The 14,742-nt window shown below is 50.9% G+C and overlaps 6 protein-coding genes across 6 annotated transcripts, besides 1 other annotated feature; 4 read left to right on the plus strand and 2 right to left on the minus strand.

Moving 5' to 3' along the window:
• Positions 1–14,742: part of a sequence feature (contig 1.158 1..283337(-1)) that runs on past both edges of the window.
• Positions 1,067–1,767, minus strand: ANIA_08631 (peptidylprolyl isomerase FKBP2; the record flags this gene model as incomplete). The annotated part of the gene is made up of 5 exons (XM_676808.1): positions 1,067–1,124; positions 1,276–1,296; positions 1,353–1,413; positions 1,464–1,531; positions 1,631–1,767. 5 exons carry the CDS (start codon positions 1,765–1,767, stop codon positions 1,067–1,069), a joined length of 345 nt encoding a protein of 114 aa, XP_681900.1.
• On the plus strand, positions 3,819–4,399 carry ANIA_08630 (uncharacterized protein; the record flags this gene model as incomplete). Its single annotated transcript, XM_676807.2, has 2 exons — positions 3,819–4,134; positions 4,216–4,399. Exons 1-2 carry the CDS (start codon positions 3,905–3,907, stop codon positions 4,397–4,399), a joined length of 414 nt encoding a protein of 137 aa, XP_681899.1. The 5' UTR covers positions 3,819–3,904.
• Positions 5,569–7,299, plus strand: ANIA_08629 (uncharacterized protein; the record flags this gene model as incomplete). The annotated part of the gene is made up of 1 exon (XM_676806.1): positions 5,569–7,299. The coding sequence occupies one exon, from the start codon at positions 5,569–5,571 to the stop codon at positions 7,297–7,299; it is 1,731 nt and encodes a 576-aa protein (XP_681898.1).
• On the plus strand, positions 8,123–9,212 carry ANIA_08628 (NAD(P)-dependent alcohol dehydrogenase). Its single transcript, XM_676805.2, has one exon. The coding sequence runs from the start codon at positions 8,165–8,167 to the stop codon at positions 9,152–9,154; it is 990 nt and encodes a 329-aa protein (XP_681897.1). The 5' UTR covers positions 8,123–8,164; the 3' UTR covers positions 9,155–9,212.
• ANIA_08627 (uncharacterized protein) lies at positions 9,418–10,783 on the plus strand (the record flags this gene model as incomplete). The annotated part of the gene is made up of 1 exon (XM_676804.2): positions 9,418–10,783. Exon 1 carries the CDS (start codon positions 9,434–9,436, stop codon positions 10,781–10,783), a length of 1,350 nt encoding a protein of 449 aa, XP_681896.1. The 5' UTR covers positions 9,418–9,433.
• Positions 12,419–14,619, minus strand: ANIA_08626 (uncharacterized protein; the record flags this gene model as incomplete). The annotated part of the gene is made up of 4 exons (XM_676803.1): positions 12,419–13,795; positions 13,830–13,935; positions 14,063–14,259; positions 14,533–14,619. The coding sequence occupies 4 exons, from the start codon at positions 14,617–14,619 to the stop codon at positions 12,419–12,421; spliced, it is 1,767 nt and encodes a 588-aa protein (XP_681895.1).

Raw genomic sequence — 14,742 nt, forward strand, 5'->3', positions numbered from 1 at the left:
GAGCAATTGCCTCGTCCCTCTCGCTTTCCAGCGCAATGGGGCACAAGGAACGAATGACACAGAACGAAGATAGAGAATTGTCAGAATAGATGAGTGAAGGAGAAAGTTCCTGATCGATGTCAAGGGGTGTGATGGGGTCTGTGGGTGAAGAAAAAGGATGAAGGGACAACAGTTGGAAGATGCATTATAAACAGAAACACAAGGGTTAGCCATGAAAAGACTGCTTCCTGGGCCGCGGTGATTATAATTGCGTCAAAGGCCATGGTGGTTGGTGGAGAGGCGTTTCCAGGCACAATCGATACAGGAATAAACCAGACTACTCGAAACGAGGGATGGCCCGGTACCAAAGAAGATAAGGAGCGGCATTCTGCAATGATTTCTGAGAGCCATACTGGGATGGCCAGGTGAAGCTCCCTCTAGCTTGCAAGCTCAATGCATAACCAGACCGTTTGTCTTGATGAGGTCACTACGACCACACCACCCTTTGAGGAGCCTCGAGAGTTGACCTGAAGATAGTCCAAACCTAAGCCTTATCTACTACAGGTCTAGATTTGACAGGGTTTATGGCAGGCCAACAATCACTGTCTACAAAGAGGTCGAGGATCACTAATTGATTGTCGAAGCTACTTTACTATCTGATGAAACATAAGAGTATAATATCTAAAAGCCAGCCCTTTGACCTTGCGGCACTGCTTTATGCGCAGAATCTGCACCATTATTAGGGTTATAATATGGCCTGCACAGAGGAAACGCACAAAGGCTGAAATAATACGGGATCATAACAAAGAGAGTGAATAAAGTCACATTTAAACTGGGGCGCATGCACCTGCTCTGCTAAGTGGCAAAGCAATCTGACCAGGTAGGTGAAAGACATGCGCACTAGCCAATGGGCGAGAGGCTCGCTCATCGAGAGCTGCAGAAGACCGTCTGTTCCAGGCTTGGCCACCTGCCTGGCCCACTTCGGTTTAATTGCTACGCGTCAAATCAGTACAGGCAGAGTCATGTCCATTCTAGAATACAAGATGTTGGAAAGTAGTTCCAATAGCTTCGAGACAAAGGTACCTATCTACTCGGAACTATCAGACTGTAGAGTCTTCCCGTTGATAGCCAGGAGTTCGACGTTGCTGGGAAGCACAGTGTTAGCGGCAGATTCTGACTCGATGCGGGAAAGCATACAACACCAGCGTTGAGTTCCCAGGAATAAACGGCGGGGCACCTCTGCGTTTCGTTAGCAAGAATTCTTAGGCCTGCAACTCGTCATGGACGGATGCTTACTTTTCGCCGTAGCCGTAATGTCTGGCGGATTTCGTTTTGAGTCAGTCGATGTCGGACAAGGCACACAGAAGGCTTACGGTCCAAATGTGAGCAAAGATTTCTCGCCCAAGCTCATTCGCAGAATTCCGATGTCCCATCCTGCTTCACAGTTAGTCTCAGAATCATTCAAGAATTGTAGAAGCTCAAACCTTTGATAACTTGACCCATGCCGACCTGGAAGGTAAAAGGTCTGCCGCGCTTGATGCTGCTGTCAAACCTGCCCAGAAATTTCAATAAGTCAGTATATAAAGATTCTGATTGAATGAACTGTATTCCAAGAGTAATAAATGAAAACAACGCAACGCATCGAGCATACCGTCGTCCGCGATTCCACGACCGAGTCGGGTCATACAGGTAGCCGTGATAGTGAACGGTGACCATATCCCCTGGTTTTGGATAGTCTACGCCATTACCAGGACGGATAATATCTATGATAAAGTCAATGATCCCCATTTTGTGGAATAGACAAAACGTATGTAGAATAAAAGAGATGAAGTTAATCCGAAGTGCGTCTTTGCCTCAGGCCAAAGTCTAAAAATACACCGCCTGCCCTTTCACCCCTAATCCCTGAATGTGCACAAACTCTCAGGGCTGCCTTTCATGCACCAGTTCTGCAATACTCTATCAGATGCAGTTGATGCCTTAATAACTGTAATCTCTCTTACATATTGGGACTATCAGTGAAATCTATTGTCTTTGCCTGTTGAAAATCTTAGCGCAGAAGACACCCTGTGGCGCTCGACGACAATGGCATGACCGAAAAGGTGAAGGCTCGACAGCTCGAACAACTCGAACTCCGGCTGACCTCCGAAGTAAATTTGTTCAGTAGACTTACACTGTGAGAACATTGTCGTTAGTATCGTTGGCTCTGGCTAAACGCGAAAGCAAAAAGAGCTGCCCTCGAGGCAGGCACAGGTGCATCCAGTGCAACTTAAGTATTGGTCTTTGTGAGGGAGGGCATTTCAATCTCCCTTCAGATAGATATTTGATACTTTAGAGTTACTTCCTTGCATCTGCTTCGCGGCCGCGGGGCATATCAAACGCGTCCGTGAGAACTCAGCTGACGGACTACGCGACGCCAGCCCTCGATCACCATCAGCGAAACTTACGGTACAGTCTCAGAGCTATCATCCATACCCAATTTGCCGGTAGCGTGGGGAGCCCGCGGCAGGGAGTTGCGGAGATCTGGTTGAGCGGAGCTTTGGTTGAAGAAGACTCAATCCTGCGGCGACGTAGATTGAGAACGGTTTGAAAATTGAATCGCTGAAACTTTGACTGAATTAGCTAGGTCCGTCTCCAGCTGTACGAAGGCAGGCAGGCGACACAATCACTCGAATTCTGTGACAGCGAACAATCTTGCTATTACGGTTAAATCTTGCGGAATTCTACCATTTCCTGCCGTTGTCACCGAGTTCGCGGTAGGATGCGACGGCTCCTTTCATACGCAGTAGAATCATGCAGTCGGAGCTCGGGGCCCTCAAGAAGATGATGTTATCTCACATGGCCGGTGAGGCTTTTTCTCAGATTCCATGATTAGTACGGCCTAAGGGGCGTGATCGATTCTAGCCAGAGTTATCCTACTTTCAGATCGGATATAGTCTGCGGTCAGCTACGAGAAAGATACTGAGGGCACTACTCCTGACCAAGTAGTAGTACTCGAGCACATCGCACAGAGTCTTACACAACGAGACCGTCACTTTTCGACGACTAGCACTGCAGGAGAGGCGTTACTGTCTTGAAGGTGGGGTGATCAGCTACGCAGGAAGACATACGTGGGAGCGCCTTCGACAGTAGCGACGAACATCGCGCAAAGGCGCGGAGCCTCGTCGCCAGTCTCCTCATTCCGTTGGCGACGGTTATATATCCGCTTCCTCCTCAACAACCTGTCTCTCCTCAGCTCCCTCATATTGCTGGTTAAACACTGCTAACCAGCCCTATCCACTAGACCAGCTCACCTACCGTCCTTCAAAAGCTCAATCCGGACAAACTATTGACTTTCTGCTTACGACTCAGTCCAACTGGAAGCAAAGACCCCTCGAAAACGTCGTCATCCGACACATACCAATGCCCCTCCAGAAACGCAGCCGGAATATTTCTACGACCTCCAACGCCAATAATCATAAACGGTGATTCAGTCCTCTTTTTTTCGAGCGCTTTGTCAAGCGTTTGGCCCTTTATCTTCGAGCACACGGTTTATGAGAAGACAGACGTAGGTGTTTGGTGGGGAAGAACTGTGCTGTTGGGATGGTCGGGAGGTCGGAGCTCAACGGCGAAGACTTCTGCGGTCATAGTGGATCTCCAAGCAAGAAGTAGACAATTATCCTTACTATATTGCGTCTTACCTTCCTCCTATGAGCATAATGTCGCCTTCCCACCCACTGATGGTGTCATGTGATCTGGCACGTTGTGCCTCCAACTGCTTCCCCAATCTTTCCCCTTCTTGGTCTTCCGCTTCTTTCCTCCGCCACTTCCTTCTTGAAATCAGAGTAAACAACACTTGCTTTCATCAACCACTCTGAAGTCATAATTGCAAATCATTTGGGATTGGCAGATTTCTTGTACGCTTTGAGAAAGTCAAAATATTTTCGAAATGCCAGTCACAAAAGCCTTCAACCTGCCCAGCAGTCCAGAACTCCTGCCACTCCCCGCAGACTCAGAAAATGCTACCACGTTCTTCATCTCCTTCCACGCCTCGGTCGACCCAAATACAGGCAAGCCATGGTGTCCCGACGTCGTTGCTGCAATCCCGCATTTGGAGGAAGTTTTCTCGGCCCCCGGGTCCCCAGACGTTGCATTCGTCGAGGTGGGACAGAAACCTGAGTATGTACTATTTTTTTCATATTCCTCTATTCTGTCTCCTGTTTCGCAAGTCTCGCGACCCCGCATGCTGAGTATCTGCAGGTGGAGAGATCTCTCAAATGTCTATCGGACGAAGTGGAATGTGAACAATGTACCCACTCTGGTCCGGTTTGAGAATGTCAATGGGACGGTAAATGAAACAGGAAGGCTCGTGGAAGGTGATATTCTTGACCGCAAGAAACTGGGAGAATTTGTCCTCAAGGAGCCTGGGAACGCCGGGGCATGATTCTAGGTAAAAGAGATTTGTTAAATCAATTTTCTTACGAGGGCTTGAATTGACCAGTATCTTCTCTTCGTTGTAGTATATTGTGACTCTGGGCTTCAGGGTGTTGGGTTTATTGCTGGCTTGCGCGCTATGTGGTCCTGTTGAGCGACAATATGCGATTAGATCTTCGCTCTGCGCATACTCCGCTGTCAGAGTTAACGGCCGTCTAAGACCTGCTCTGCAACCATTGCTACCAGTTCGGTTAGCCGCCCTAGGCCTGATGTCTCCTCTGTTTCTACCCCCTAGGTTTCAGTCGCAGGTCCCTCTTTGACCCCGCGCATTTCCTGGGAAGACCTCCGTTCCCATCATCTTATTTCGGTACTCTTCTTGAGATTAAGAAATAATTAGCTTTGTTTCAAGCCCGTGCTTTGCATCTTACCAGCTTATTGTTATCTTCTGGTCAAAAACCAATGCATATCACGACCACCACCACATCTACGAGGAACATCAGAATTTAGGATTTGTGGCTGCTCCTTTGTTGCCTCTAGAAAAAAGAGCCGTCAACAGATCACTGGAGCGTACCTGTACATAGATGCCCTATGGAGCAAGTTGATAGGTTTGCTAGGTACCCCTAGAACAGATAATGAAACTACACTTCCCGTTCAAGAAGTAGTTGCCACCGACTCCTCGTCCTCGTTGGTCCTCGCTGCCTAGACCTAAAAGAATAACAGATGTCAACTGAGCCGTCTGCGACTCACTATATCAAATGAAGCGTCGTGGTTGGATTAAGTAGAATGCCATTAATATCACCCCTGCTGTTGTTACATAGAATAAATATATGTTTACCATTCACAAAGTCAATAGTCTCAATAAGCCAACCATACTCTTCAGTCGAACCAGTCTAATGAATATTCTCCGGCTTCAGAAGTACGTCTTCCAATTTAGCAACTACTCGACTCCATAGCTCGAATCCGACTGTCCTCCCAAACGTTGCACTTGTAATACGCTTGCTGGTTGATCCCACATAGGCTCTCATACCGGCTAGCCCGAATCCTGCTCTGACGAGGTTTGCGGTTCGAATCCGGCTGGTGGCTTCCTCTTTTTCCCCGCATTTTTCTTTTTGCACGAAGCAGACGCCACGTCGCAACCTCTCAGCCCATTGAAAACTAGCGGGATCCTACAACGTCAGAATGAAAATTTATGGCAAGGCAATAGTCCATGGCGCAGCCACGGGCGAGATACTCTACTCTAAAGTACCTCTTAGCTTCTGGGGCGGGGTCGAGCAGACGACTGGCGACATTATCGACCACCACCACCCACTCTTTGGCGAAAATATCAAGGATCGCGTCCTTGTTTTACCTTCAACTCGTGGATCATGCAGTGGAAGTCTAGTGCTTATAGAGCTCCTAGTCAATCGAGTTGCGCCTACCGCGCTTGTGTTTTGGGACAGCGAGGCGATCGTAACCACGGGGGTCATCGTGGCCCGGACGCTCCTTGGGCTATCACTGCCCGTTTATCGAGTGTCACAGGGACAGTTTGAAGATATAGAAAATCAAAAGTATCTTTCGGTTCGTGGCCCTGAGCTATTGACAAGCGATGAGCCATTGCCGCTACTCGAAGCCTCGCCACCCCAAGTACCAGACACTGAAAGCCACATTTACCTCAATGAGCAGGACAAGGCTATTCTAAATGGCTGCTATAGTCCTGCTGCGTCTCGGGCCATGGAGATCCTACTTCAGTACGCGCACCTCCAGGACGCACGGCAGCTCATCCCAGTGTCCCGCGCGCACATCGACGCCTGCATTTACACCGGTCCGGCGAGTATACTCATTGCGCATAGGTTTCTTTCCCAAGGCGCTCACGTTGCTATCCCAACGACGCTGAACTCGATTTCTGTCGACCAGCGCCGATGGCGTGAAGTTGGCGTTGACAAGAACTTGGCGAGCGAAGCCAACCGCCTGGCGAATGCATACGTTGCCATGGGTGCAGAGAGCACATTTACCTGCGCTCCGTACCTTTTAGACTCTCCACCAGGTGCCGGCGACACAATCGGGTGGGCGGAGTCCAATGCTGTGGTGTTCGCGAACAGTGTCCTTGGTGCACGCACGCAAAAGTACCCTGACCTGATTGACGTCTGTATCGCACTTACCGGTAGGGCGCCGCTGGCTGGAGTCCAGATTACAGAGGAACGCGCTCCGAGACTCTGCATCGATGTGACTGTGCAAAAGCACGAGGCACTGGAGGATGTATTTTACCCGCTGCTTGGGTACGCGGTAGGAACAGTGGTCGCGGGAAATATCCCCCTAATCACTGGACTGGAGTCGACGAATCCGACTAGGTCTGACCTGAAAGCTTTCAGTGCAGCCTTTGCGACCACGGCTTCTGCGCCCATGTTCCACATCTCTGGCATCACACCTGAAGCAAAGCAGTTCGATCTAGCTGGGCTTAAGCGTATTCCACTCGCCGACGATAACCTGCTCTCCGCTCTCAACGGCCTTATCACTGCCGCAGACGACTCCGTCGGCCTTGTCTCACTCGGAAACCCGCACTTTTCTCTTGAAGAGTTTGCTCGTTTCAGTGAACTGTGTACTGGCCGCCGTAAGGCGGATTCAGTCCAGGTGATCATCACCACCAACCGACAGATTTACGCTCAGGCGTGCGCTGCGGGACATGTTGGTGCAATCGAGACTTTCGGGGCCCAAATACTCACAGATACCTGCTGGTGCATGATGTCAGAGTCAGTGATGGACTCTTCTGTGGTGAACCTCATGACCAATTCGGCCAAGTACGCGCATTATGCGCCGGGAATAGTCCGCCGGGGGGTTCATTTTGGGACATTAAAAGACTGCATCGCCGCGGCGGAGACAGGGAGAGCAAAGTCTGGCCTAAATTACTGGCTGTCAGCTGTTAAATCAGCGTGATGTTGAGTCTGCTCTCGATGCCATCATCTCCTTCAAGGTCCCCGTGTGTTCGAGTATTTATTTGCTACAGGATGTGCCTCCCGCAACGTAGTCTTGTCAGAGCTGTCCTACACTTTGGGCATTCTCAAATCCGCCATCCTCCCAGCGGGCTCTGATTTAAACCACACTACTTCCGCTCATCTAGCAAGACCCAGAGCCACCGGAGCCAACACAAGCACAATCTACGATGCGAAATGCCGTCCCCGTTCTCGAGCCTGTTCATATAAACTCTGATCAGGTATCCACTATGATGAAACGGCAATGACGCGGCACACAGCCAGGATGGAAAGAAAATAAATGAAAAGGAAAGTCTGGCCAGCGGAGGCTTAGATGTTCTGGACTTTTACAGGCGCATGAATGATGCTCTTCATGACTGCCTTAAGGACATGGCAACAGCCCGCCACCGTCCAGTTGGGTCCAACTGGCACGAGCGATCTGCACCGGTCGGTTCTGCCCGCCAGGGATGCACCATGGTTTATAAGCATTCTTGGAACGATTCTTGAAACCGCTTTGCGTCGGCGTCGTCGAGGTGCCTGGATGATGATGTGGTTGTGGGATTGCCCGACCGTGGATTGTGACCTCACACTCCTTAACCCCCAACTAGTCGATCAAAAGATCTAGCCGCGCTCTGGAGTGCTACGCCTGTCAGCCGTTAGCAGCTCAGGGCCGGTTGTGCCGGAATGAACTGGCTGGGTTCGGTCCGCATGAGGTCATCATGAACCGGAACTGTGACATCACAAGAAAAGATGCGATAAGAACTCGACAAAGCCAGCTCGAACTCGCACGGCATTGAACAGCATTAACAGCATAGCAATCGCATTTCAAAATGTCGTTCAAAGTCTTCAAAGGATCCGAGAAGGGGGTCATCGAATCCACCACCAAGAAACCCGCCCTCGAGGGGGACAGGGTGCTCGTCAAAGTCTCCCACTCAGGTGTCTGCGGCACCGACCTCCACTACAAGGCCGCCGACATGGTGCTTGGGCACGAGGGTGTGGGATACGTTGAGGAAGTCGGGCCGGATGTCAAGGACCTGAAGAAGGGCGACCGGGTCGGCTGGGGCTACGAGCACGACTGCTGCGGTCGCTGCAAGCACTGTCTGTCTGGCTTCGAGACCTTCTGCCCCGAGCGCGCAATGTACGGTTTTGCAGACCTGGATCAGGGCTCGTTCGCCAGCCATGCGGTCTGGCGCGAAGCGTTCCTGTTCAAGCTCCCGGACGGGCTCGATAACGAGTCGGCTGCGCCCCTGATGTGCGGCGGATCGACCGTGTACAACGCCCTGGTGGGCGCCGAGGTCACGCCCACAGATACCGTCGGCATCGTGGGAATCGGCGGGCTAGGCCATCTAGCCATCCAGTTCGCTGCGAAGATGGGTTGCTACGTGATCGTTTTCAGCGGGACCGACTCAAAGAAGGAGGAAGCCATGAAGCTGGGCGCGAAGGAATTTGTCGCAACAAAGGACGCCAAGGAGCTCAAGACCAGTCGCAAACTTAACAATCTGATCGTCACGACGAGTTTTCTGCCGGAATGGGAACTGTTCCTGAACGTCCTCGACAACCGCGCGACCATCAGCCCGCTGACGGTCTCAGATAAGCCCTTTACAATCCCCAATCAGGAGATGCTCGTCAAGGGACTGCGCGTGCAGGGCGGCATCGTGGCGGCGCGCCAGGTGCACCGCGAAATGTTGCAGTTTGCAGCTTTCCATGGGGTAAAGCCGATCGTGATGCGGTATCCGATGAATGAGAAAGGGATCAACGAGTGCATGAAGACGCTAGAGGAAGGGAAGATGCGGTACCGGGGTGTATTGGCGGCGGAGTAGCGGCCGCATAGCAGCTTGACTTTTTGGTAGTGTTGACAATTTACTATAATTTTTTTTCTAAACTTCGTTCTAACGGCGTTCGGGACTGGGACTGGCCCGTGGGCGATGGATGGTGGTTCGGGTGGGATGACGCCAACGATGACGACGCCGTCGATCCTGATACTTCCCCCCGGCCGCTATAATAGTAATTCTCCCCTGTCGGTCTGTCAAACTGGCTGTTTTTCTCTCATCTAGACTCAATTCACCTTCACAACTGTATCGCACGAACAATCAATGTAAATGTTCCCCCTCTCCCAGCGGGCGCAGCGCCGCCTCCTCCTGCTCTTCGCCGCCGTCCTCCTTGGCCATTTCTACTTCGCCTATACGCACTATTATGGACGACCCCACCACTATTCAACCGATCCCAATTCAGGCCCCTCGTACTCTATCAATGGCCGGATCCCGGCCGACTGCCCACCTCTCCCGGGCCTGGAGAATATCGTGCTCGTGCTCAAGACCGGGGTCACCGAGTCCCAAACCAAACTGCCGATCCACCGCAATACGACTCTCCGCTGCGTACCCAACTATATTGTCTGGAGCGACTACGACGAGGAAGTCGCCGATATCCCCGTTCATGATGTCCTCTATAACGAATCGTCGGCGTTACATAATCTCCCCGATTTCAACCTCTATATGCGCGTGCAGGAGCAGGGCCGCCAGGCGCTCACGCAGACTGACCTGAGCGGGATCAGGGAAGAGTCCACGGCGTTTGGGAAGAGTAATCCCGGCTGGAAACTGGATAAGTGGAAATTCGTTCCGATGATCTCTCATACGCTGCGAGTCTTCCACCAGCCCGAGGCCCGCTGGTATATCTTCATGGAAGCAGATACCTATATCCTGCTCCCGTCGCTGCTGTCGTGGCTGTCGACCCTCGATCCTAACCAGCCCTGGTACCTGGGGAACCAAATGCAGATCCGCGATATTCTCTTTGCGCACGGTGGATCCGGGTTCATCCTCTCAAGGCCTGCCATCGAGGCCGCCAATAATATTATCCTCGATAAGCGGGGGTACTGGGATGCCATCACTCAGAGCGAATGGGCTGGCGACTGTGTTCTCGGCATCCTCCTTGGCCAGGCCGGTGTGGAACTCACCTGGTCATGGCCGCTGCTGCAACTTTCCCCGCCGAAGGAGATTGAGTTCTTTGGGCTGAACTACGGTCGCAGGATGTGGTGTTTTCCGGCCGTGAGTTTTCACCACCTTGACCCCAGCGAGATCAAGGACCTGGTACGCGCCGAGCGGGGGATTGCCGGCCGGAAGGGCGTTGTGGAGCCAGTGCTCTGGCGGGATATCTTTTATACGCTGGCGCGTCCGGAGATGGTCTCAGAAGATGCTGATGGGATACGAAGGGGGTGGGATAATGGGGCAGCCGAGGAGAAGGGGAAAGTGGATTCCGCAGAGGCGTGCAAGAAGCTCTGTGAGAGCGACAGGTTTTGTCTACGGTTTGTGAGGAGAGCGGATGGCGTCTGCGCGTTTGGACGTGATGCAAGGATCGGCGAGGAGAAGATGGGTGCGGAGAGCGGCTGGATGACGCACAGGATTGATAGGGTGGCCAGAATGCTGGGCACTTGTCCGGGAGTGGAATGGGGGTAGGATCTTTTAATTGTAATTCTTGTATAATACTTGGATAATGAATGATGACTTTCACTTTTTATATATGACATAGAAGTAATACGGTCAGGCGACTGGCTAATGTCCTTCCAAGCATCCCATGAACAATTCCCCTTTTGGAGACAAGAATGGGCAACTGGCATTTCTCCCCGATAGCCCTTACAACCAAGGATGACCCGCAAATCTTATCACGGGCGAATCTCTCCGCATGAAGTCGTCTTCCCAACAGGCCTTCAGGCGGCATCCTCTGCCTCAGCTTGTTGTGGTTTCTGCTCCCACCGTTTAAATTCGATGATAACGAATATGCAGGTATCAATAGCTGGCCGAGCGTTAGTTCAAGTGCCCACTGCTCGCAACAATCACACTTCGATAATGACCAGAGGATGCAAAAAACCCAACCGAATCAGCGTCGAAAAGGTGACAAAGGATAGACGTCAAGCACTATGTTGAATTGTAGCTTTGTTGTCCAGAGCTTTTCTACTGGGTACGAGATTGACTGTTAATGTTAGAGAACGAGACCAGGTTTCATTCCGGCTGGCATTCCGGCCGGAGAAGCGGCGCCATTGATGTGCCAGCATCGTCCATCGCCGGAGAACACAAATAATGCTTCTAGGACAGTTAGATAAGTAAGCATGTGAGCTCTGGAAATTCTAGAAGTGTTGGTTAGCTATGTACAGGAAAAGATATGACACACATGGTTTTGGCAGGCAGAGAGCGGACGGTGCAGACCTCGTCAGCCATTAGGATAATTGGCTGGGAGTAATGCACCAACATTGCTTTGACCCTCATTTACTCTTCTAAAAATGGTTTTCAAATGTATAAGATTGTCGGGGTGAGCTATTAATGGCTGGAAGGCTCCAGTAGAGGGTCTGTTCAGCTCCGTTCCTACCATCCTTGTCGAATGAGAAAGGAGTGGAAAACATGTCATCTCCTGCAATGAATTCGAAGCTAGAATAGTGCTTGTTATCTTTTATAGTCATGCCGAAACATATTCCTTACATTACGTTCAAGCGGTCGATGAACTCGAGGATGGACATGGTCATTGCCTTCCCCATCGTACCGATAGAACTAGAGCTAGAATGGGAATGTTGCGTGAGATGGACGAGAACGACCTAGAGGATCACACGAGGTGGGGAGATGAGGCGGTTTCATGTTGTAGGTGAACGACGCGCTGCTCGTCGGGTACACACTTGAGGAATCGGTTGAAGTGCCGATTAGAGGATTATCAGGCATTTTCATTGGGTGAATACGTAGCCTCTATGAGCTTTAGTGAATGTGATGCGTTGACATGACGAGTTCGGACGACCGACCTCTGAGGGCGTTTTGCTGTAGGGTCATGGTTTGATCTTGGGCGGCAGCAGTCAACATTTTGCCCTTATAAGCTACACTTGAACACGTCTTTAACAGCGTCTGCCTTGACACTGTAATCAAGTAATGATTTATCGATTTCTAATTGCTCTTTGTACCAGGCCGCGTGGATGATGTTTCTGTAGGCCTCGGGTACCTCCACAGCCCTAACTCCAGACCAGATTATCAAGCCAGCCCTACCCTTTAGCCGTTACAACATAATTAAGCCAACCCAACGCATCAAACGACAATAACAGAACAAACCAAGAATTAAACTCTATCGATATCCTCCATCTCAAAAATTGGAATATTTCCCTCATAGTCCAAAGTCTCAGGCCCAAAATCCGGCGAATCACAGTAGTCAGGATCCCACTCAAGCTCCGCAGGAGGCTCACCAACCTCGGACTCAATCTGCTGGATCTGGTAGGGTTGTATGATTCCAGTCTTAACCAGCTTCCGCATGAAATGTATACAAAAGAATTCACTTGACTGAGGGGGCGTCTGCCGGAAGGCACGGCGGAAATCCTGCCGCTGCGCCTCGGTCATTATGCCCACTCCGATCCGGCGCTTGAGGTAGGACGATTTGAAAGGTTGCGGCTCATCCACAACTCGACGGTAGTGGTTCGTTTCCTCGATCCCCCATCCTATGCAGTGGTACCAGGCGCAGTCGCCCATGGGGTCTGCGAAGTGAGGCGGGGTCCGCACGACCACCGCGTAGTGCTCGCTTTCCTCCTCGGTCTCATCCGCAATCCCGACGTAGATCTGGTAAATGGTGTTAGAGGGTGGGCGTCCTGCTGGTCGAGTTGATACGATTGGCGCTTCCAGCCCATCTCCTTGGTACCCAACGATTTTGTATTGTATTTGCTTGTAGCCGGCATTGGAGGGCTTGGGTGTCGGTGTCGCTTGGGAGGTGGTTGTTTCCCAGCTTCTGGCGTCATTGGAAGGCTTATTGCTGACTGTTTCTCTGGAGAAGCTGGTAACTATTGGCGAACTTGCGGTTGGCGCAGCGGGTGTGGGTTTCCGGGTGACTGGCTTCGGCGAGGCTGCGTCGTCCCCAAGACTGTAGCTCGAGCACTCGAGGGGTGCAATGTACAGGCTTGATGCGCCTCTACCTGCGATCTCGTTCCGGAACAGCAAGCCCATTAATTTTCTAGAGAGGAAAGTTAGCGAACCAGTCGACTTGAGAATGTGCTGATCGAATATGTATTGACGATATTGATCGAACTGTCGCGATGCGATGAAGCTGATAAATTTGAAAAGCGGGCTCGACGTCTTGACTGATTTTCTGTTTAGTCCCAAAGTGCTTTGCTCCGTATATGTTAAGTCGAGTACATGGACACCTAACTCGACCCTTTGGTTATTCCGTTGTCTGTCAGAGCCAGTTCCAGGAAACGGTACTGGGCTTTGTCCATCGCTACAAGGTTTAGAGCTGGCATTGTATACCACACGAGTGTTAACAGCGTCATATGTTTGATGTCCACATTGGGCCTCTTTGTCGGCACGCTGTCGAGACAGTTCGGTTGGCCTTTGTGATATATTTGCGCGATTTGTCCGAGCTTCGATGGAGTCGTATTGTTCTAGATTGAAAGGCTTCTTGGTAGTCTTGGTGGTTCTCGCGTTGGATAAGGAATCAATATCACTCGAATGCTGGGTACAATCAGAATCCAGCGGCTTTGATGACCTCATCTCTGGCATTAACTCGTTCCATCTTCTGAGGCGATGAAGTAAAACTGCGGTGCTGATTCGAGTGGTCAACATATTCGCTAGCACCGACGGCGAAACAAATGCTATGCGCCGTTAAAGCAGTTTAGAATGGGTACCACTTGGAGCAAATATTGCAATACTGCCTTGTTGTTGATGATATATAAGTCCGGTTGATCTACCGTCTGAATCGAGACCTAATCACGTGCTCACAAAGGGAGGGTATTCACCCAGTCATTCACTATATAGAACCACCCATAACTGAAATTTGGGCTGTGTCTGCAGAACAGCACGGCCTTGGAATGCGTTGTGATAGGATACAGGCATATATCTGAAATGCCTTTCTGTTGTCCTTCTGTGAAGCGCTTGCTGCACAAATCGCTCAGAGTAAGACCTTCCAACTCGTAGGCCTAGAACATCCCATCTATAGGTATTGCGTGGCGGATCCCCCGTCGAGGCTGGAGGCTTACGGGAGTAGTACATCTAAGTATGGATGAATTTGAAGCCGAGTTCAATTAGGACGGGACACCGCCATGTGTTTCTTGGTGTACGAATTGATCGAGAAGGGATACCTGTACTAGATGAGAGAAACACGGAAGGAATCTCAGTATTGAGGTTCATTATTTGGTCTGTCTCCGGCTACCGATGATCAGGCTCAGATGTCTTTCACAGATACAACTTACTGAAGTGAAGCACCTTGGGCCAGGACGAGCAGTCTTACTGCCGTCTTCTCGCGGAAGCCGGAGCATGCGACTGGAAAGCAGACTCATCTTAGGGTAAGAGTGAATGCCAGAGCTTACACACGGTAATAAGGCGTCTTTCACCTAGGTAAAGCCGCGTGAGAAGCTCGAAGCCTTTGTCTTCTGGTGCCAATTCACAAAGCATTTTCATTC

This window comes from Aspergillus nidulans, chromosome III (genome assembly GCF_000011425.1).
Source record: "Aspergillus nidulans FGSC A4 chromosome III".
NCBI classification, from domain to species: domain Eukaryota; kingdom Fungi; phylum Ascomycota; class Eurotiomycetes; order Eurotiales; family Aspergillaceae; genus Aspergillus; species Aspergillus nidulans.

What these genes read in the sequence shown, in the direction of transcription:
- ANIA_08628 (XM_676805.2), top strand. Translation starts at nt 8,165, where the DNA reads ATGTCGTTCAAAGTCTTCAAAGGATCCGAGAAGGGGGTCATCGAATCC.